Source organism: Dendropsophus ebraccatus, chromosome 3, assembly GCF_027789765.1.
Source record: "Dendropsophus ebraccatus isolate aDenEbr1 chromosome 3, aDenEbr1.pat, whole genome shotgun sequence".
Taxonomy (NCBI): domain Eukaryota; kingdom Metazoa; phylum Chordata; class Amphibia; order Anura; family Hylidae; genus Dendropsophus; species Dendropsophus ebraccatus.
In genome coordinates this window covers 171623476-171647571 of record NC_091456.1, presented here as the reverse complement: position 1 = coordinate 171647571, position 24096 = coordinate 171623476, and the positions used below count along the sequence as shown (strand labels likewise).

General features: G+C 41.7%; 1 protein-coding gene across 6 annotated transcripts in view; it reads right to left on the bottom strand.

Moving 5' to 3' along the window:
- PDZD2 (PDZ domain containing 2) overlaps positions 1-24096 on the bottom strand; it is a 214013-nt gene that overhangs the window by 14745 nt on the left and 175172 nt on the right. For all 6 annotated transcript variants that reach the window (XM_069963138.1, XM_069963141.1, XM_069963139.1 and 3 more), the window contains 5 exons: positions 23728-23896; positions 20167-20966; positions 19588-19732; positions 15083-18092; positions 14227-14344 (listed from right to left, as the gene is read on the bottom strand). In XM_069963138.1, the coding sequence (XP_069819239.1) occupies positions 14227-14344; positions 15083-18092; positions 19588-19732; positions 20167-20966; positions 23728-23896 (4242 nt within the window). The remainder of the gene's footprint in view (positions 1-14226; positions 14345-15082; positions 18093-19587; positions 19733-20166; positions 20967-23727; positions 23897-24096) is intronic.

The window sequence follows — 24096 nt, the reverse complement described above, 5'->3', positions numbered from 1 at the left end:
GCCAGAAGTATCATGGGAAATGTAGGCAGTAGTAGAAAATTATTTCAGTGGGGAATTAGAAATCAGTATGGCTGCTATATCAGTTAATAAAAGTAGGCATGAGAGCCTCTGCATTATTCTCTAATAATAGTCTATGCTGCACTATATGGCTATGTTCACACTAAGTGGAAAAAAAAGGTGAAAAGGAAACTGCTTCTTTTTAAATGACGTCCGTAATTACCGTATTTTAGCAGACGTCAATGGAATGCACTGAAGTCAATGAAATGACGGCTACCCAATACAAAGTGTATTAAATCATGGACGTTGTTTGCGTGGGTGTCAAAATAATCATCATGACAATTATTCACGGACGTCTTTTGCAAACAGCGGACATTATTTTTTAGTTGATCACACAGGTTTTTTTCTTTTTTCACTGTCCTTTCATCATCTTTACGATTAAATTTAATGGTATATTCAATTTCAGACACACTTAAACGACTGAAACATGCTAAACCGCGGACGTTATCTAATACGCAAAACAACGGCCGTTGTTTTAAGTATTATACAACGGCCCAAAAAAAATTTAATTTTAACATGGCCTATGAGCAGAAAAAAAATTCCACCACTACCAGGGCCACCACAGATCTTGTGCCTGGACTGTACACAGTATCCGAATACAACTTAGATTAACCTTTTTGTGACTGAGACGCTGTGGTCTTCAGGCTTCTGTGCACTAAACCTTCCACAAGAACCACATAAACATAAATGGCCCCAAAATGCTGGATATCAAAGATTATAATAAAACGGATTCGAGGGGGGAGCCATGGGAGCGGACGCATGAGACGTGAGCGCTCGTAGCTCCTCCCCCTACCCACCACATGCTTCCGGACGCCGGGTAAACCGCGCTCTGAGCTCCGATAGTGGCAACGAGATGGATTACCTCCGGTGAGGCTATCAGGGAGACCCGACAAGCTGAGAGGACGAGAGACGACTGAGTGGCTGGACCGTGGCTACTTGTGAAGGCAGCGGATAGCGGCGGTGATACAGTGGATGGTCGCGTCTGAGACCTCTGTGTCCTGAATGCTTTGTGCCGGGGAAACTCATTGTATGGAGGTGCAATGCTGAAGGGAATCTGACACACACTAGTGATTGAGGAGGAGAACCGAGACAATTGCTGAGAGAGCCTGCTAATCTGTGAAAACGGGTGAGATCGCTCCAAATAGTGTGCTACTGAAACTGTATGAAGCATTACTTAACTGTTTGGAGTTGTGTGTGCCTAGAGTCCCCTTAAGATTTTCTGAGTCAATCCATATTGATACAGTGTCTGTGGAACTTTGACATGAGACTTGACCTAATCTACATCACGTGTTGTATCTGGAGCCCTAGGAAGAGACTTGATTTAACCCACTCTAATGTTGCGCATGTAGAGCTCTAACAAGAAAATTTGATATTATCCATACTAATACTACGTGTCTGGTAACTTAGCAAGTGATTTTGACCTAAGGGATACTAATATCGTTTGTCTGGAGTTCCAGAGAGAGATTGGACTTTAACCATCTAACCTATACTAATACTGAATATTCTGAGCTTCACCAGGACACTAGATCTGATCTATATTTGTTTGAAGCTCTAGTAAGAAATTTGGAACAACTTGTACTAACATTGTGTACTGGGATCCCTAACAAGAGTCTTTAAGTTAACCCTCACTAATATCTTTTCTTTTTCTTGCTTTTTCTTTTACTGGTTGCACCTTGTGATATTGTTGTGGCTGAATAGCGATTTTAAGCTATAGCTTTATATTGGTATAAGAGAGCTGGTAGGTGAGATGGGGGCAAAGAAGAAACCTGATGAACAGCAAACCCGTAAATCAGGGGGTCCAACTAGTAGTAGTCTCTTAGGGCCTAAGGGTCCAAGTCAAAAAATTGAGAAATTTCTACAAACGTCGGCAAATGCAGATAGGAGGCGGAGCTTGAACAGTGACACTGTAACTTCCCACCCCCCCTTAGAGGAGTCTGGACAAATATCAGAGGGGATAGAAGAGGAAGAGGTTGAGGGGGCGTCTGCATTAAAGTATAAGACTCAGGATACAGAGTTATTGGGAAAGATGTTTGGCATGATACAAAAGTTGGATAACTCACTAACAGAGGTTCTGTCACAGATGGGATCTATTAAGGCAGAGGTTTCGTTTGTTCGGAATGATCTAGGTAAAATGAATGAAAAAATGAACGAAATTGAAAGAAGAGTGGTTACTGTGGAAAGTGTTCAGACTAATTGTTTGGAAGATGTAAAGGAGTTGAAGCAAAAGGTTGAACATACTCAGAGGAAACTGGTAGAGATAGAGGACAGAGATAGGCGTTCTAATGTAAAGCTGGTCGGTTTCCCTGAAGGGAGTGAGGGTAAAAACTGTACACAGTTTATCCATGACTGGTTGGTTGGGACATACGATATAGGAAAATTGTCCAAATATTTTGGAATTGAGCGGGCTCATAGAGTGCCAATGAAAGAGAGGGCTCCAGGGGCTCACCCTAGACCGATTCTGGCTAAACTCTTCTTTTACAGAGATAGGGATACTCTGTTGGAACTTAATAGAAAGCAAAGCGAAATAATGTACAATAATAACCGAATAAGTATGTATCCAGACTTCTCCTATGATACACGCAAAAAGAGGATGAGCTTCATAGGGGTAAAAAAAAGAATGTTGGCAGCAGGGATTAAGTACGCTTTGCTATTCCCAGCACGTCTTAGAGTGATCTACTCAGATACTACTATTTTTTTTGATGATGTTGCTGAAGCTTCCCGGTGGATGGAGCTGAAGGGAATTTGATATACTAAGTTGCCGGATATAATATAACGATGTCTTTTTTTTTTCCTTAGTGAAGTATTGTGGTGGGGAGGGGGGAGGGGGGATGGCTAGGTAAGAGACAGACTGCGTAAACGTTATGTAGTCGGTCGAATGGGGGGGTGGGGGGAGGGGGGGAGGGGGGGTCTGTTGGGAGGGGGGAGGGAAGAGGGGGGGGGGTTAGGGGTGGTGAGGGGGGGTTGGGGGGAGGGGGGGTTGGGGGGAGGGTTTTTTTTTTTTTTTTTTTTTTTTTTTTTTTTTTTTCCTTTCTTCGTCTCTCTCTTTCTCTCTCTCTCTCTTCTGCCTTCCTTCCTTGGAGCCTCCTTTGCTCTGGCATCCTGTATATGTGTGCCTATGTCTTGTATACTAACTTTTCTGTTTTGAGCAATGACAGAGACCCTTAGAATTGTTTCTTGGAATGTACGGGGGTTGTCTGGTAAAGTTAAGAGGGCTGCAGTATTTAGTGCTCTCAATCATTATTTGCCAGCAATTATTATTCTGCAAGAAACTCATCTAGTCCCAGAGACAATTGAAAAGACAAAAAGGAGATGGATGGCAGAAAACTATCATTCTACCTTCTCCTCTTACTCTAGAGGGGTTAGTATCCTGTTCCATAGGTCTCTAAAAGTAGAGATAATCAACTCTCATATAGATAAACTGGGAAGGTTTGTTGTAGTCCATATGTGGTGTGAGGGTATAGAGATGGTGTTAGCGGCTGTGTATTTCCCTCCCCCCTTCTCCTCTAGGATGTTTCTCGAGATCGATAATCATATGCATAAAATGGCTAGCTGCCCTAAATATATCTTAGGAGACTTTAATGAGGTGTTTGTGGACTCTATGGATAGATTCAGAATGGGTGGGAGGTTGGGGAAGCAGGGAAGTACACAGCTCTATAAAATTACAGGAGAACTGGGTTGGAGAGACCTATGGAGGGAGGTAAATGGAGACTGCCAAGAATATACCTGTGTTAATAAAACTCATAAGGTGATGTCGCGCATAGATTTAGCGCTGGGTACGGATGTTAGTGTGTCCCTAGTGAAGAGGATAAAAATTGGAAGGCGAGGATTGTCAGACCATGCCCCGTTAATACTTGAACTGTATAAGAGAGAGAGCATTATCTGTAAACCTATAAGAATAAATGCATTTTGGATTAATTTAATCCAGATAGACCTAGAAGTTGAAAATAAGGTTTTTTTTGAGACTAATAAGGGCACTGCATGCTTAAGTACTGTCTGGGATGCGTTCAAGGCAACTTTACGAGGTATATTACATCACAAAATTTCATGGTGGAAGAAGGATGCAAAGAGAAGAGAGGAGGAATTATACAATGTGGTTAAAAATTCTGAGGTAAGGTATAGGAAGGTACCGTCAGAGGATAATTGGAAGGAATGGATGCAGGAGAGAGATAAATTAGATAAAGCGTTAGCTCTTAAAGTAGAAATTAAAGATCAGTTTCGGAAGGCCAATAAGGGTATAGAGGGTGAGGGGCCGGGAAGGCTATTGTCCCGGGTAATTAGCCATCAACAAAGCAGTAAGGGGATTGTGGCCATGAAAGGTGGAGATAAGATAGTTACATCTAATAAGGAAATTTTAGAGGTGTTTAAGAACTATTATGAAGCATTATACTCATCGGAGTTGAAGTGGGGGTGTGAGGCTATTGGGGATTTTCTACGGGGAGTCTCAATTCCTAAACTTACTGAGGAACAGATGAAGGATCTCGAGAAACCCATCACTAAGTTGGAATTGAAAAATGCTCTGAAGGGTATGAGGGATGGTCGGGCTCCGGGGTCAGATGGGATTCCCGTAGAGATCTACAAGGCAATGGAAGATTCCTTTTTGGAGGAATTTTTGGAAGTGCTAAACTTCTCTCACTCTGTAGGAATATTGCCTGATTCGTTGAATGAAGCTGTGATAGTAGTAATACTTAAAGAGGGAAAAGACCCACTGAGCCCGGAGTCATATAGGCCTATATCCCTGATTAATTCGGATGTCAAGGTTCTTGCTACAGTTTTGGCAAAGCGGATGGCTGGGGTTATAACATCATTGGTACATAGGGACCAATCAGGCTTCATACAGGAGAGGGGAGTATATTCTAATATACGTAGAGTGTATTCTAATATACAGGAGGTCAGGGGTGGCTCTGAGGGTAGGGCGTTGGTCTCACTCGACGCGGTCAAAGCTTTTGATCGCGTCGAGTGGAACTACTTGTGGACCGTTATGGAGCGTATGGGATTTGGCCCGAGTTTTATGCAGTGGATACGGATTTTGTATGCGGCTCCAAGGGCTCGGGTACTTGTTAACTCTGTTTTGTCTGATGCTTTTTGTTTGACGAGAGGGACGAGACAGGGGTGCCCTCTGTCCCCGCTCTTGTTTAATTTGGCGGTAGAGCCTTTGGCTATTATGATTAGAGATGAGGTAGATATAGGGGGTTTTGTATATTCAGACAGAATTGAGAAGATATCGTTATTTGCTGATGACCTTCTGCTCTTTCTTTCTAACATTAAAACCTCGGTCCCAAAGCTGATACAACTTATAGATACATTTGGGGATTATTCAGGTTTTGCTATCAATTGGACCAAATCATCACTAATGTTGTTTCATGAAAGTGACCGTGGTGATTTTGGACAATTGAGAGTATGTGTACCAGGGGAATCAATTAGATATTTGGGGATAGAACTTTCGGTTGAAATAGAAAAATTTATTGGCCTTAATGTGATACCGCTCATTTCCAAAATAAGAAAAAAAATTCAAATATGGAACAAACTTCCGATTGGTATGGCGGCTCGGATGAGCATTATCAAAATGGTCATACTACCCCAAGTTCTTTTTGTATTAGCAAATAGCCCCGTGTGGATAACAAAAAAATGTTTTCGTCATATAGTTACATTGTGTAATGTGCTTATATGGAAGAATAAGAATGTGAGAATTAGATATGATACGTTGATTCAGGATAGGAGTAAGGGTGGCTTCAAACTACCAGACTATGAGCTTTATTTTCTAGCTGCCCAAATGGTGTATATTGTAAAATGGAAGGCATATGACTTCACGGGAATGTGGGAGCGGCAGGTGAATCAATTTCATCCTGATTTGCCGACTTTGCTTGAGGCGGACAAGATTGGTAATAAAAACAACCCTATAGATTATATGATAAAAAAAGTGTGGTATAGTGTTAAAAGGAAATTAGAACTTAAGGGGATAAAACACATTACGCCGTTATGGAAAAATTCACGAATTAGCGAACTGCACAAAATAGACGATCCTATATTTTGGGTAAAGAAGGGAATTCACAAGATAGATCACTTAATAGATAAGAAAGATAGAAATATTAAGAAGTTTGAGGTATTGCAAAAAGAATTTGGAGTTAGTTATAGAGAACACTTTAGATATATACAAATTAGACATGGATTTAAGGCAACACAAGATAAAGATATATTTAATACACAAGATCACATCTTATTCCAGCCACAAATACTACACGTTAAGAAAGGTCTTATAGGGAAGATATATAAACTTATCGCACAGAAAATTAAATATAGAGTTAGTACACAGTACAAAATAAAATGGGAAGAAGATCTTGGGATAGAGAATATTGATTGGTCTGTAGTTTTTGAAGCGGCAAAGGAGTGTAGTCCCCGTTTAAACCACACGGTCTCACAGCTGTTCATAATATATAGGACACATTATACTCCGCTGAAATTAGCAAAAATGAAGATCAGAAATACAGATGTATGCACTAGATGTTCGGGAGCAAGGGGAGATTTGATACATATGCTGTGGAGATGCCCCAAACTGTTTAGATACTGGCAAGATGTAATAACAGAACTAGAAAAAGTTACTAGTACTAAAATCAATTTTGAACCTTTGTGTTGTATTTTGGGGATTTTCACAGATGTAAGATGCTCTGTATATACAAAAAAAATGCTTGCTAAAACCTTGTTTGCAGCTAGAAACTGTATCCTAAGTCAGTGGATACAACCTCAGCCACCAGAGGCTTCTAGTTGGAAAAAAGTTGTCAATAATATAATAGTGATGGAATATATAAGAGCCAAGAAAAATAATAGGATCCAACCGTTTAGGAAAATATGGGAAATGTGGCCATTGGGAAAACAGTTGGGAGGGGCTGATGGGGTTGGGGGGGGGGAGGGAGGGGAGAGAGAGAGATCTAGGTCTTAGGATTTTTTTTTTTTTTTTTTTTTTTTTTTTTTTGGGGGGGGGGAGGGGGAGTTGGGATAAAGTAATTTTTGTATTCTTTTTCTATATTCTTCCCATATATTTGTAAAAGTATGTTGTTATAGGAGGGCAAGAGATTATGTATGATTATATTATTTGTGTATAACTTAAGTTAAGGAGAAGGTCTGGTATAGTTATTTGGGGTGGTACATCCATGACAGATTGTGATCGGTGGAGTGCTCGCGGAACTCCTGGGTTGTGCGATAAAATATTGGGGATAGTTTTGGGGGTGACCATGGGGGAGGCCGCTTTCGCCTGCCTGGGCGGGGGGAGTGCCCCGGGCTGAGATGTTTTGGTATGAATGGCCTTATTCCAAGGAGGGGAAGGAGAAAGGAAGAAAAAACAATTTTTTTTTTTTTTTTTTTTTTTTTTTTTTTTTTTTCCCCGTGTGTTTGCGCTGCTCTGTATATAGGAAAGTATAAAAGGAATTAATAATATACAATATAGGGATAGAGGATGCGAGAGTCCCTCTTCTCTGTCTCTTCTCTTTTCGGATAGACCTTGTCCATGAGCAGCCCCAGTGCGGTGTGTGTATGATTCCTGCATTCCAGGGTGTCAGACTCGATCATAATATATGGTTGTTTGTCATCAGGGGAGAGCGGGATAAGCGTGAAACCTCCACAGTGATACTGGGGAGGGATTTGCGCAGTTTCTAAAACTGTGGTGGATTTGCTGTGTGTTAGAAATCCATCTGATCCATTTTTTTTTTGTTTTTTTTTTTTTTTGTTTTTTTTTTTCCCTTTTCTCTTTCTCCTTTGATTTGTTGTTTGTGTGGCTTGTTTGTCTGGCCTGGGGTGCTTCCCATGCGTGGGCGGGGGGGGGCGGAGACCCTGCACGGATAGAAACAATAAACTAACCTCATAAGCTAGTGGGAGGGGGAAGCGTGAGCTAGAACTTCAGCACCTCATAATAAGAGGATTTATAGAGGATGTTCCGCGGGTTCGACTCCATGGAAAAAGAGGATATGTACTGGCCTAAGGGCTCTATTGGAAGATAATTTTTTTTTTTTTTTTTTTTTTTTTTTTTGGGGGGGGAGGGGTCTGTGTGTATGGGGGGGAATGGGGTATAGTTTTATTCTTGTTTTTGATTATACTGTTGTAATTATTTATGGATATAATAAAAGAAAAAAGAAAGAAAAAAAAAAAAAAAAAAAGATTATAATAAAACAATATGCCAAATAAAACATGTTCCCCATAAATCCTGCAAATTGATGAAATTTAAATATCGCATTTCAGTGAATATCCACCACAAATCTGGATCTCCTCAGAGCATGACCACTACAATCACTATAAATATACAAATTAAAAAAAGCAGTCAAATAAAATAAACATTAAAAAATTAAATTCAATAATATATAAAATTATCTGAAGAATACAAACGCAATTTACATTTCAAACGCACATTCCATGAACAAGTTGGTTTATGGAACCCAAAACGATATTTACACTGGGCAATCCGTAAGGATCCCGACAGCTCTGTTCTATGATTATCATCTCAGCCGCTAACCCGCAGCAAGAATATAAGGCCCCGCTGTACCAGGCCAGACAACAGGAGATTCGATTTATTACAATCAGTAACCCGACTCCCACCCTAAACCTCCAGATATTACAAGCTAAAATGGGGACTGAAAACCACAAATGACTTAAATTATTGTGTAGGGATCGAGAGGGGATTTACTGGGCCAGGAAAGTATCATCTACCGGGTGTGGAGTTCTCAGCATAAAACATAAAAGAAACCAAAATGAGAACATTTCAAAAGTAAATCTAAAGTGATCCCCAGCCATGGGTCAGGCATAGGGTACGTTCCCATCACGGTCCCACTCCACCTTGGTTTATACTGACATATCCCAAGATCATAATGTACTGCTTTTTATGAATTAGAGCAAATACTTCTCATACCAGTAATTCAATAGGTTAATACCTTGAGAAAACAAGGATATTGAGTCATCCCGAGTCCCAACTCAGAAGCAGTTCACAGAACCAAGAAAGGGATCTGAATAGTTATATCCTACCACAAATGGCTCATTTTAGTGTTAAAACAGAACTGTGACGAATTTTTTTTATTGGGTGTCAGACATGTATATAGATTTGTCATTTACTTTGTGTGTGTGAGCACACTATGGCTGCAGCAGGCTGCGTGTATGTGTGCTATGGCCGCAGCAAGCAGAGTGTGTGTGTGTGTGGTGTGCGCTATGGCTGCAGCAGGCTGTGTGGGTGTGTGTGTGTATGCTATGGCTGCATCAGGCTGTGTGTGTGTGTGTGCGCGTGCTATTGCGTGCCCCCACAGTGACCTTCTATATCACTGTGTGACCTCTATATCAGGGCTGTGGAGTCGGGAGTCGCGGAATTGGAGCTAGTTTTGGCTGGAGTCCGAGTCGGAGCTAGTTTTGGCTGGAGTCGGAGTTGGAAAAAAATGTACCGACTCCAGCTTTAAAAAAAATCTTTAAAAAATGTAGAATTGAATTTTGATATGAATTTAACAAGTTTTGCTCATGAATATATATTATGAGCAATATTCTAATAGGACACTGGCCCTATTACATAAGGGGGGGTCATGGAAAAGTTGTCGGTCACTATTTGGCAGTTTGTTTCTGAGCTGGAAGAGTTCATTGTGTGGGAGGAGATCTGTGCTGTTCTCTTCCTGGATGCTGGATGACTGTATATGAGCAGCAGTGTAATATGAAGATATCCTGTGTAATATAGAGGAGGAGGAGAAGACAGAAGTAGTGTAGCTGTAACCTCTGTCCTCAGTGTGGTGTTATCACTATGTGTGACCCCTCTGTATATTACTATGTGTGACTCCCTGTATATCAGTATGTGTGACCCCTCTATATCACTATGTGTGACCCCTCTATATCACTATGTGTGACCCCTCTATATCACTATGTGTGACTCCCTGTATATCACTATGGCTGACCTCTATATTACAGGTATCTGGCAGTGTTAGCAGTGTTTCTTTAAGTCTGGTGAATATTTAGTTAGAAACATAGAAGATTGTCAGCAGGAAAAGACCACCTGCTCCATTTAGTCTAGTTGTGAGTAGTTCAGGACATGGAGGCTGGAGACTGGCTGCATCCACTGCACACACACAGGAGAAGCTGCTTTATATACAGTATTCCTTATTCCCTCAGAAGTCGCCCCAGGATCATGTAGGACAATAGGGAGAAGCTGCTGAGCCAGTGTGATAAATAACTCCCCTGGTATATAACTGGCCATTTATGAAGGAGCTGGAGTCAGAGTTGGACCTGATAAAATTCAGGAGTCGGAGTCGGAGCTGCGGCTTACCGACTCCACAGCCCTGAAGGGGACACACTCTAGCTAGAACTTAGACTATGTCCTATAACTTTTATTAAAGGTTTTGTCCCATCAAGAACTGCAGAAAGCTAGCTCCCAGCCAAACTCCTCCTCTTACAGTTTCATATGCACTGGAGGGGGAGGTGGGCTAGATACCTAGGCAGGATATTGTGGCATACTTAGTATTTGTGAGTTTTATATTCTGTATTTTTCTTTTTATTGTTCCTTTAAATAAAACTTTATTGAGGCATAAAAAGTATAGACAACCCCATGGCATGAATCCAGCATACTATTATCACCTTGTTAAATTCACTAACCGCTTATAGAAGTGACCCGACATACTGTATGTTATTACAGGCCATCTATAATATAGAAACTCAAGTTAGGATTTGTGCTTACCCCTGACTAGGCAGTACTAAAGTACAAGAAAACTGTCTGCTAGACCAATCCCGGCAGATTGTCCAACATTCTCAGCACAGCCAGCTCTGCGAAACTCCAGTCCCAGTATGGACCTCAAATATGTCCTTATAGTCAATGCCAGACAAGCATCCAGCAGGTCCAAACCATAAAGCGCCTCATATCCCTCCATCGACAGCTTCCAGCAGAATTCCTCCCCATCAGACGCTGGCTGCCCTGCTGGTGACTCCGCTATAGACACTCACTGCCCTTTCCGAGACCAAACACGCTGCCTGCAGGACGGAATGAACTTTACATCTATTGGGTATACACTGCTGTAAAATCACATGTAAAAACATTTGGTGCACTTAGGGAATTCTAAGGAATTGGTATCACATGCCTGGACGGAAAGGTAATATCATAAACCCAGAACTCAAACTACACGCAGGAATCTGCAGCAGTCCCTTTTGAATGGATTGGTGGTCAAGTTACTGAATACCGAGCCCTATCTGCATGCACTGTGTACAGCATTAGGGCCTATTACATGGGCCAATATCACCTGGTGTAATAGGGCCAGGGACCAACAGCTGATGATTCAATTCCGACATGTGTAAAAATAATCACCAGTTAAAGTAAAAGGAACATACAAACCATCTGGCAATTGTTTATGCAGCCCTGGACGTAAGATCACAGAGCCGTGTAAGTCTTATGAAACAAGTGACAAGCTATTAACCAGTCTAACGGTCCTTTAACATGGCCCGATATGGGGCCATGCAAGGATGCAAGCGAGTGGTGATCAGTGAGATCAGGGCTTTCAGAAGGCAGGATGAATCAAGCGGCCAGGCCACACAATCAATCAATGTATCATTTGTGCGGCCATTTAAATCTTCTGCAATCTGCCGCACATGTATGGCGGATAGGAATAGCTTTCAAAGCCCACACAAAAGATGCAATCTTCCGAGGGTCAGGCGTTTTCCCCGGCTTTGGCTGATTGCCGTCACTTTTACACGGGCCGAATATGGGATGAAGGAGCATTTCTAGCAACAGTCCTGGCCAATAATAGGCCTGTGCAAAAGGCCTATTAGAAGGGCTGCACAGACATCGCTAACAATATACATACAGCCCTTGCTGCACGATTATCGAGCCCTGTAACAGGCTCAGTAAGCGAGCATCGATCTAGCAGATAATCATCAGCCCGTATAATACGGCCCTTAGTCTATACGGCAAAGCTAACAAGAGAACTGCAAGAAATAGGAAATGTCAGCAAACAGTATCTCCTCCAGTGAGGAAATTGAAATGATTCTGGATGATTCTGATAACACTTCCCCCTTTAAAGGTTTTGTTCTCACAGCTTACAGGATCTGCTGCTGATACCACTGGAGATCTTCAAAGGTCTATGGAGTCCAGGCGATGACGTCTCAGAGCACAAGGGGGGTTGACATAACATTAGGCAGGTGGTTGTAATGTAGCGGAGTATATAAGACAGGAAACAGTTAGCTGTTATATCTAAGGACCAAATGTCCTCCATGCTTCATGAAGCAATAACCCTGCCTATAATTTTCTGTCTGCTATCCAAAACCAAGTGTAAATTTAAAGGGTTTTAGGTATTAGCAGAAAGATGGCAGCTGAGAGACTTGCCCCGTCTCTTCTACAATTATTTGCACGTTAACAAATTCCAGAACTGTGAAATCTTTTGGCAGCTTCTCCCCCCAAGATCAACAGATTTCTTAAAATATTAGACAGGCCAAATAAATTGTGAAATACCTTACCACCCAGATATCATCCCGAACTTGTGTCAACGTTACATATGGTATAAGGCGGAAACAAAACACACACATACACACTCAGCTATTTCATCTAATCACACAAAAAAAAGAAATGAGGGTATTTTCTGCACCGCAAAACGAAAGACGGTAAAATCAAGTTAAGTAAACAGTAGACACCCCAAACCACAAATATGCATCATAACATTGCTAGTAGATTAAACGCCCACCATACCGCCTGGTAGACAAGAATTTTGTTTTGTAGTCTACTCCCCTCATGGTACAATTCCAAAGCCCTAATGTCTGGTTTGGAAAAGCCATTTTTATATACTCTCAGTCAATTCTGATTTCCTAAATCAACTCTCTTATATTTCCCGAAATGGAAAGCAGCTACAAAGAGCCTCTCCTGCTCTGAAGCATTATAAGGGCAGTGTAATGCTTCATTTCTCCTATGGTGGCGCTGCAGAGAAACTAAACACATGCAGCTGAGCTTTCTAATAAATTACAGCCTATCTTTTAGTGTCCACAACAATATATGGAAGCTGTGGCTATGCCCGCAGGTGACACGTGCCTAGATTTGTTACGGATTACAGCCAAATATTATTGGAACCTTTTTTTCTAATGGATTTCTATTATGATTGTTTTTGGTTTTATATAATTTTAGTACATTATGGAGATGAGCTTAACTGGAGCATGATCTTGTCCGATTGGAATTTGATTACCTGTGGTTCAAGAAGTTGGATGCAGCCCTAGGAAATCCTGGAAAACAAGGATACATCAATAGGCCATAAGCTGTATCCATGTTTTCCAGGACTCTCTAGGGCTGCAAAAAACACAGGGCAGAGCGCCTCATAGCATAACACTGTGCGTTCAAAGGGCAAACGGATACAAATAGGAACGTATAGGTTTACGCTCACCTGGTGTGGTTGTGATGAGCCACAACCACTATGAAGTACGTCAGTGGAAAAAGACAGAAGGTCGCTGCATCCAACTTCTTCAGCCACTGACATTCAAATGCCAAACGATCGGACTTGAGCATGCTCCAGTATTATATTATACTCTATTACAGTCCATTTTTAACAAAATTCATAGCAAGCTCGATTGACATAGACAGAATAATTGGCCCCAGGCTCTATTTACTACCATGGGAAAGATTTCTAGGCATGCTCTGTAACCTGTGCAAAGGTCATTCTAAAGTGAGCCATTGTATATCAGCTATGGCCCAGTTACTGTACATTGCTGGGTCAGTATAAAGGATTATGGTAGCGAGCTTTAGGGGCTGCTGGGAACAGGGGCCCATCTTTAGAACAGCATTGCCATTTATCACCATTATCATATCACAATCTTTCTCTCCAGACCTCTCCATACACATAAACCCCTAGCATAGCCAAAAGATCGTGTGTTTGGTAAAGGTTATGTTGCAGCCAGAGGCTTATCCTTCCGAGTACAAAATGACCAGGCTGCATAAATCCATCACAAATGGCCCTATCTGTTGATGGAGAGTTGGGAAGTCTTCATATACTTTTCATATACATATGTTAAACAGGGTTTGGCTTACCTTACTATAAAGTCTATGGGCATCTGTGGGATCATATTCAAGTCTCAACAATACAGATTACACCCTGACACGTTTTCCTCAACTCACATTGCCCTACCAGGTTATTTTGCAACCAGAATTTATCTGGCTTCTATGATATGCAATATGAGTAAACCAGTGTCGCTCACCTCAACTTGCGTTTTCGCTTCTTGAATCAGTGCGATAATATCAGATCTGGATTCTACAGAAGTCAAAACAGCCTGCAGCTTTTGTTGGTCCCTGGTGGAGACGATGAGCTGATCCAAGCTAAACACAAACAGATCATCAGATGGAATGACAACCTGGCAGAGAATTACTTTAAGATATTTTCCAACTCAAAATCTCCAAAATGATTTACCTGGATCGTGTCTGGGCAAGTGATATGGATTTGTACTTTGGAGAAGCAGACGAGCAGAAATGTCAAGGGGTTATACTCAATGTGATTGGAAACAGCCTCAACCCTTACCATCAGTCCAAGTGCAACATTTTCAAGATAACTGCTGTGAAGTTGGTGGAATTCTTTTAGCTATATCTATACAGTTATAACTATATCCTGAGACAGGTGCACTTGGATTGGAATACCAATAAAGGGTTAATCTAGTGACTCGTTAGAGAACCCACTACTGGCGCTTCAACCTCACCCACTACAACACAATATAAGTTTTATTGGAGGACAGTAATAAAGACATGGCCTCCTTTCAAGCCCTCCAATGGTTCAAGTACAGGGCACAGCCTGTATGGACTTATAGGCTCATATAGAAAATATAAGTATGCTCGTCTGAACCAAACGTGCATACATGAATATGGGCGTCAGGAGTAGCGATGATCAAACTTCCGGGCTCTGGCAAAGCCCCAACGCTCGGAATTTGACTCCAAGCAGATAGAAAAGTTGGATGCCACGAAAACATGGATACAACCTATAGCCTTATCCATGTTTTCCAGGACTCCCTATAGTAGATACATATATTCCAAAAATGTGACCTGTAAAATGGCAAAAAGTCTCACCTGACGGACCAGGATCTTCTTGTGAGTTCCCCATCCTGAACCATTTCACTATCATACCCAGTGGTCCCGCAGCTATTGTCCCTGGAGCTTATGCAAGCAGATGTGTCAGTTCCAAGCACTCTTGTAGGCGTAATTTCAAGTTCTGTTTTATACTGCGGAGACTTTGATTCTATGGAGAAATCCTCACTGCACAGTTTGTCAAGGTCTGGCATGCTCAGGGCTCTCAGCTCCCGCAGTTTCGAGCGAGACAAAGATGGCCGTATATGGCTTGGTGTTGTCCTGCTTTTCCTAACCTGCACACCTTGTACAGAGGGCTCGGCTTTCTCAGTCCTGGTGGATTTGGGTGCTGGATCTTCCTTTACGGGGTCAACGGGCATTTTGTCAGTGCAAGTTAAGGCCACACTTGATGGAGATTTTTTGATTTGTGATGCTAAGGACACTTCGCTTTGGTTGTCACAACAAGAACTTAAACTACGTCTTAAAACTTTAGAGTTCTCATTGGATTGGGGGTGCAGGGTCACAGAACCTGAAGATCTTCTACTTAGAGGGGGCTTGCTAGAGAACGGAGTGTTATTAATTTCAATCACCTTCATGACACTTTTGTCGAAATTTACAAGATTTTCGAACGACTTAATCCTTTGCTTGACAGTCAGAGATGAAGGAGTTTCATGGGGCCAGTTAAGTTCATAGTAATAGTTTCTCTTAATAGTTCTTAACACGTCGCTTCTTAGGGAGTTCTTCCCTTTGGTGTCGTGTTTCTCTAAAGTTTCTTTACAAACCTCTTGAGCAATGCAGTCATCCATACTTTGATCTGATACTGGTGAAACCAGATGATCTGAGAGGCTTTCTTTTTCATGGACCATGTCCAGGTCCGTGACACTGGGGAGTTGTAGAGGCATAGAATATGTTCTCGTCACGGACTTGGACCCACTGGGGGGCTTCTCTGTAAGGTTGGTCTCTGGCTTGTGTTTGGGGGATTTAAAAACCAGAGCAAATTCACTATTGCTGGGAATATCACTTTTATTAGGAATTTTATTTTTACATGAAATTTGATGTCCACTTGACAGGGAAGGTGATAATTTTACTTCCATAAAGGTGCGCTGAACATCTAGGTTTTCTAACTGTTCTTCAGAATGTTGGGTCACATTTTTTGGTGTAGTGAGGTTCCTACAAAGTCCATTTAGGCTTCGTCTTAATTTGCCGTCACCTACTGTGTCCGTATCTCTGTTAGCACAATCCCTCATACTCGCTCCCTGATGGTCTGATCCATTTTCCAGACCTTTTTCCATATGCACGCTAGCAATGTTTACTGAGGAACTATTCTCTAGCTGTCTTTCAAGTGGATTTTTTTTCATTCCATTAGAATTCGACTGAGTATTTGTCTTGGGGCTTGAAGCTGAATAGGAATCAGCTTTCGGTAGAGATGTTAAAGGCTTGTTTTTTTGTTCATAGTCATAAGTTTTTGGACTCCTGGTGCTCATCTCTTTTGTAGAAGAGAGGACATCTGTCATGGTGGACCTCTTATGAAGAAGTTTAGGTGATGGCTGCGGGGATGACTTTCTGTAGTCATGACTCTCAGTCCTGCTAGGGTTCGCTCTTGCTGGATCAGTGTTGGGTCTGTTCCTGCTTTTAATGCAGAGACCTTTCAACTTGGGTCCTGGTTTAGGCATCTGAGCACTAAGCATTTCAATGTTACTACCCAGCGACCTTTTATTTTCATTATGTACTTTTGTAGTTGGGACATTAGAAGTTTTCATTGTTAAGCTTTTGCTTGCTTTTGTCTCTATTTTTCCCTTTAGGTCTTTTTCCCCTTTAAGTGACTGGTTCTGTTTGCTTGTAGAAGAGGATTTGGTGACAGCAATAGATTCTTGAGAACAAACACTGGGCCTTTTTTCATCATTTCCATCAGATATTTTACAGTCAACACATGTGGACCCTGTTTCCACCACACTGTGAGCACTTATACCGAACGGAGTATTAGTGTCCATGGTATCACTACATAAAGGCACCGTTGTCTTATTTGTACTCATTACTTCCTTTCCCCGATCTTCTAAATTTAAGGCACAATGATCATTATGTTCCTGATAATCTTCCTGAAGTAAAGTATCTATAAGAGTCCTATCTAAGATGATTCCAGCACCCTCCTCCTTTATGGACATTGTACCATGACTCAAGGTCTCAAGACTAGCGACAGATGGTGAAGCTATATCCAATTTCCTATGTTCATGAGCGCTATTAATCTGTACTGATGGATAAAATGGGGATGTCCCCAGAATGTCAATATCATTCTTTTTGGAACCACAACATATTTCAATTTGCTCCTCTTCAGAATCAGTGGTGGTCTGGGTTTCCGACACAAAAGATTGGTTTTGAAGGGATGAGATCAATTCACTTGTAGAATCTGAAGGGATTTCCAGTATAGATTCGCTGTCAGAGTCATCCGCAGCTCCGTACATAGAAGTAGAAATATCAAAAGAGCTACTTTCAAATTTTTCAGATAGTGAAAAGTCTTCGGAAACAAGGCTGCCAAAATTTCTACAGTAATTACTCAAGCTGCATTTATTAATGGCTATGGTATTTTCCATGGGAATCGAGTCCAAAATAGAAAAACCCAAGTGGTTACCCAAGGCCCCCATTGGAGTGATTGTAGATCTACTAGACTGCTCAAGATGACTGATATCAGGTTGACGGGAAGTAATTTGTTCTGGAATCGTATTAGCATCCATGCTGTCACTTTGGTTTAACCCGGCTTTAGGTTGATGAACAGATTCACAATCTGGCACGTTGTTAATGAAGTCATCGATATCAGTGACGGGATTGTCACCACAATGACCTGGTGAGGAACAATAATTGGCTCGCAGTGGATCCTCCTTTGTTGCCAGTTTAGGAAATACTGTAGAGTCAACCATTGGAAAGTCGTGTGATTTTCCACCTGATGCCACCTCTTTTTGGTCAGGTCTGCTCGTATCTGCTCCTGATGCCATGATAATGTGAGACAACCTGTCGACAGCTGTAACAAAAAATAAATAAATAGATTATGTTAATGGTCAATGGAGTGTACGTTACCAAATTTTTTCTATCTATCCAACAAAATGTTGATAGATTTAGCACTATCATTGGCACTCAATACTGTATTTTCGAGGAAACTGCAAATTACATGAATTGTACCAAACCAAATAGGAGGTTCCCCTATAATTGTTGAAGAGCTCACATTTTGTAGAATCACTACTTACTTTATTAGAGGGAAAATTTGATATCAAAGTTGGTCTAAATAATAGGGTTGAAAATTGCAAAGGCAAAGTACAAATAGTGGACTCAGCACCTGACAATGTGAACAGCAAGGCTTCAAAAACAGGGCTAGATCACAGCCACTATCATATACTTCTTAAACGGATACTATTAGAAAGTTAGATGAAAATGACGTATATGACCCCTTTTGTGCACAGGGGACTAAGGATAAAGGTAAGTTTTGTGTAGTTTGTCGTAATATCTTTCAGCTAAATGGGCAGTTTGGAGCACTGGGGACAGGGCTACCTGGGGTGGATCAGTGCTCTGGGGGCAGTAGTTCCCTTCCAGTTCTCAAGACCACCCCACTCTAAGGATATAACTACAAACTACACCTACAACTACATCATTGCATTTTAATAATATCTATTACACCAAATGATTATCGTCCGGAATATCCGATAATCGGCCAAGTACAACCGATAATTGTTTAGTGTAAAAGGGCCCTTACAAAAAAAAAAAAAAGCTGAATTCTTAAAAAATATATAGTTTTGATTCAAATAGTAAATCATACTCGTATCACACATCCCTTTAAGGACTTTCTTTTTCTGTTTCCACCAGGAAAGGAAAAATAGTTGAGAAATCAGATTTCCAGCCACACTAACAAGTTTTTTTTTTCTAATCATGAGCTTGAGCCTCCGGCAAGGGCCCAGCACTGCATACTAAACGCTTTCTCCAAACATTTCATCCCCCTGATTTGACAAGCCAAAGGCAATATAGCTTGGAGCGCTACAGAAAGTATCAGCTCATTTATAGACACCGCAGGTAATGACATTAAGTGAAGATTTAATGAAACCAGATGAACGTACATACAGAGTATTCCAAGGATGAAGCCGAATACTGCAGCACAAGCTTAGTCTAGGGGTAGGTTTTTTTTCTGCCCCTATAGAATTCCTGATCATTTTCCAAGAGACATCAAAGGCAGTTATCGAATGGGGAATTTCATAGATTATAATCCAGATGGTATGTAATGAGATGGTGAAAACATTTCAGAACTGACTGTAATAACATATCCCTGATGATTTATAACAGTGTTCCCAGGACATACCTTGGTTGTCACACTGAGCTCTCGGGCCCCCCAGAAAGTGGCTGTTCTAAATATTATAGTGAACCAGGAGAAGTACAGATAGATAGATAGATAGATAGATAGATAGATAGATAGATAGATAGATAGATAGATAGATAAATAAAAGATATCTGTTTCTCTAATAGCTAAATACCTGATATTGGCTTTCGGACTTCCAGAGTTACCGCTGAAGGTAAGCACTGGACATAGTCACAGGTCTCCTGATAGGACATATCACTCACACGGACACCATTGATTGACAGAATTTCATCGCCAGGAGCTAACTTCCCCATAGATTCCTATTGGTATAACAAACAAAAAGAAGGCTGCTTAATATTTCTATTACTACTAAACATATTATTCCAATGAAACATAATATATATGGTGATTAATATAGTGCATATTCACCCTTAGCTATCATTTTACAAAATTATTATAATACTCCAGAGCTGCACTCACTATTCTACTGGTGGGGTCACTGTGTACATATATTACATTACTTATCCTGTAGTGATCCTAAGTTACATCCTGCATTATACTCCAGAGCTGCACTTGCTATTCTGCTGGTGGGGTCACTGTGCACATACATTACTTATCCTGTACTTATCCTGAGTTACATCCTGTATTATACTCCAGAGCTGCACTCACTATTCTGCTGGTGATGCATAATGTTATTATGCATACTGTCATACTGTCCAATAAGAAACAACCTGTTTAGCCAGTACTAGCTTACCTTATCTGTTTCTCCATGCAGTCTCAGCCCAGCTATGATAATTCTTACAGGAGATTCTTTGATTTCCAGATCTAAGCCAACAGACTCGTATTTACTACATAGTAGCTCCACAGTTTCTGTATTAGCTTTGCTCGGCACCTCGGCTCCTTCTGGCTTCTTCACTGCTGGAGCCATCTTTGTGGGTTTCGGAGATGGTTTGCTGTCATCACTTTTTTGCTTGGAGGAGTTGGGCGTCTCGGTGCTCATCATGCTCTTGACGCGGGTCACAGCTTTATGTTCCAGTTTGGGGGACCTCTTATTTTCGTTCTGACTCTCTAACGGGTCTGTTATTCCCAAGGTATTGGGACGTACATCAGTCTTACCCGAGTATTCAAAAGACTTCACAGCATAGAAGGGCACGTCTGCCGTATGCTCCTGTGACTCCTCAGACTCCACAGAGCTGCCGCACATGGACGACCCTGCCTCACAGATAATACTTAAGGGCAAGTCATCGGACTGGACCTCTTCATCCACATCCAAGGAGGAGGTGGTCATCACAATCCCAGAATCCTCATCCGCATTCTTTTTCTTAGTATCGCAGAAGCGTCTGTCTTCTTTCTTACCAAAATCGTCTTCTTCGCTTCCCTCATCGTCGTCATAACAGATGATTCTCCGCTGTCTCTGGAGGGGGCTTCTTACGCACTGGGGGCTTCCGTCAACGCTGGACTGCCTAGAGGCCACAGGTTTGGTTCCAGGACTTTGCATTTGGCTGTTTCTCAGAGACAGGCATGCTGAACCTTGACATTTTGCTGTCCCGGTTTCTTTATGTGTAGAAATACAAACATTTATTAAAGTTAGAGAATTAAAAAAAGATAAAATAAAATAATAATACCGTATTTTCTGGCGTATAAGACGACTCCCAACTTTTGAGTTTGGCATAGAGTTTGGGATATACTCACTGTATAAATGCTCTATTCCATGGAACGATTATCGGCCGTTACGGCCAATAATCATCCCGTGGAATAGAAGGCCACGATCAGCCAACATCGTTCATGTCAGCTGATTGTTGCAGTCCTTTGTTTTTTCAAACGACTGATAAAGCAACAATCTGCTGCCGTCGCTCCGCGGAATAGGAGCGGCGGCAGCAGACGCTGCTGTATGCTATGGGCTGCCTGGACGATCTAGCGATCACCCGGGCAGCCCCCCCCCGGCCCTCCCCAGACTCACCCACTCGCTGCTGCCGCGTGGAATGGCAGCGGCAGTGAGCGGGGAACGAGGAGCAAACCAGCACTGACAGCGCTCGTTTGCTCCTCAAGTCGGCCTGTGGAATAGGGGCTTAAGACTATCCCTCTTCCAGCGCACTCCAAATAAAGTTTAATAAAAAGAAACATCAGACAGCAGTGAGATCTGAGAGGCAGAGAAGGAGGTACAGTAATACCGGTAGGATACAAGGGCGGGCCAGATGGATGGAAGGTGTGTGTTTTTCTGGGCACAGCACCACTCTACTGTATCTTTTTTCCATATCCCGGACGCCTACAGCTTGCTCTGCCATTCATACAGTCACCGCATACGGCAGAGATGTGGACGTTTTTGAGCTTCCCACCATATGCCGCAAAACGCAGATTCTCCAGTCCAAAGTTTTTCAGCACCAGCCCTATAAGACGACTCCTGACTCGTGAGATTTTCCTGGGTCAAAAAGTAGTCTTATACGCAGGAAAATACTGTAAATAAATAAATATCATATATATATATATATATATATATATATATATATATATATATGATAATAAAATTGGCTTTCTTATTTGAAAATGTGGCTGCTCAGATGCAGTGTTTTCCAGGATGCTGTCATGAAAAAGAAGGAAGTGTAGTGGTGTATGTGTGTCCGATATAGTGTGAGCCATGTAAATTAGGTCCTCCAAGCCCAATGTGAATTGTTCCCTAGGTTGGTTCCCTGTTACTCGCCAGAAACAGCGCCCAAGCAGGCTGTGTTTAGTATATATAGTGAATGGTGCTGGACCGCGATACCACATTTTGTTATTCAGTTCTCCTCCTCGGTACTGTAGGGGGCATCCTTCTAGCAATATCAGCTAAATGCTACTCTTATACAATTTAAGCAGCAAATCTGGAACCTAAAGGAGGCGGCTGATGGTTATACCCTAAATCTGTGTATTCATTTATCCTTTTTATAGCTATGTGTTTGACTGTTTTTATTTAATTTCTATAGTTTTATTGTCTGTAATTGTTCACGGACAAACGTTCTGTACCCTAAGAAAATCATAGGAGTCTGGCGGGCAGCGAGTAGATTCAGACAACAAGTATTGTTTCCAAGAAAATGTTTGGGGATTGGCACTAATTCATGGAAACCGCAATAGTACTGCTAATTTATGTGAGGGCCCCTTACAGCTCACATGGCATCCGTGAGTTGCAAAGAGGTAAACACCATGAATATATATCAGTTCACACTTGGCTTATAATGAGATTTTTTTTCCATTCAGTTATAATTAGGGGGGGGGGGGAGATTCTTAAAGGGATACTCTGTTGAAAAATGTTTTCTTTCAAATCAACTGGTGTCAGAAAGTTAGACAGGTTAGTAATTTACTTTTTAAAAATCTTCAGTGTTCCAGTACTTATCAGCTGCAGTATGTCCTACAGGAAGTGGTGTTTTCTTTCTAATCTGACACAGTGCTCTCTGCTGCCACCTCTGTCCATGTCAGGAACTGTCCAGAGCAGCAGCAAATCCCCATAGAAAACCTTTCCTGCTCTGGACAGTTCCTGACATGGACAGAGGTGGCAGCAGAGAGCACTGTGGCAGACTCAAAAGAATACACCACTTCCTGCATGACATACAGCAGCTGTACTGGAAGACTGGAGATTTTGAAATAAAATTAAATTACAAATTTATATAAAGTTTTTGAAACCAGTTGATTTAAATTATTAAAAAAAATTGCTGGAGTAACCATTTAAGAGTTTTCAGAATTTTTTTCCTGATACTTGTGACAACTTCTCTTATGCCAGAAAATTTTCATCCATGAGTGTAACTCACACAAAATGATTAGAAGGAATTTGTAATATAGTTCAGATTACACTATTCTAAATAAGCATTCCTCAACTTATTGCCCTCCAGCATACCCTGTAGCTAGCATGCTGGGTCTTAAAGTTTTGCACTAGATTATATATTTCATTTCATAGATGGGTCTGATTTTTTCCCAACATTGACAGGGATCCCAATATTCCTGGAACATTAGATACTCAATAAACTGTGAGCTGACTTTACACCTATGAAGGCGGGTGCAAGTTGCAATCCCACTCAGCACCTGGGGCCTTCGCTCTGACATAGCAGGTAGTGATGGCAGTCCAATATGCAAACCATTATATGTCACTATGGTTGTATGTAGGGTACCAAGCACTGAGAGATGGTGCACTGTAACAGTGAGTGTTTGTACTGAGGCTGAAAGAGATTTCTGGGTCAGGGGTATCATACTTCAGTGAGCGGATGCCAGGTGCACTGTAAGCATTAAGTACATGACAGATTTATCAGCCATACACAAAGCCTGTTTAAGATATTGAAGGAAATCTTACTGGCAGCGCTGAAAGGAGCAGTGTTCTCCTCCATTGAGTTGCTCGCACTCCTCGCCCGCAGCTGCTCTTCGTCACTAGAACCAGTCACCACGGTGTCCGATAAAGACGACTGGCTGGGGGCGTCCTGGGAGAAGTACTGGGACAGCTCCCCTTCAGAACTTACAGAGCCCTGTTAGGATGAAGCACAGACATGGGGGTCAGGGGCTGTAGTTTAGTGATCTTTCACATGCTGCCGTTTCTCCTTTCCTCTCCGAGAACAAAGGGGTCCAGCAGTGATTTTACATAATGTTTGACCCCCTATCTCCACTGACATCATCTGTTGGTGGAGCCTCAGGAGAGCACCATACACTTTATACTGATAGCGGAACC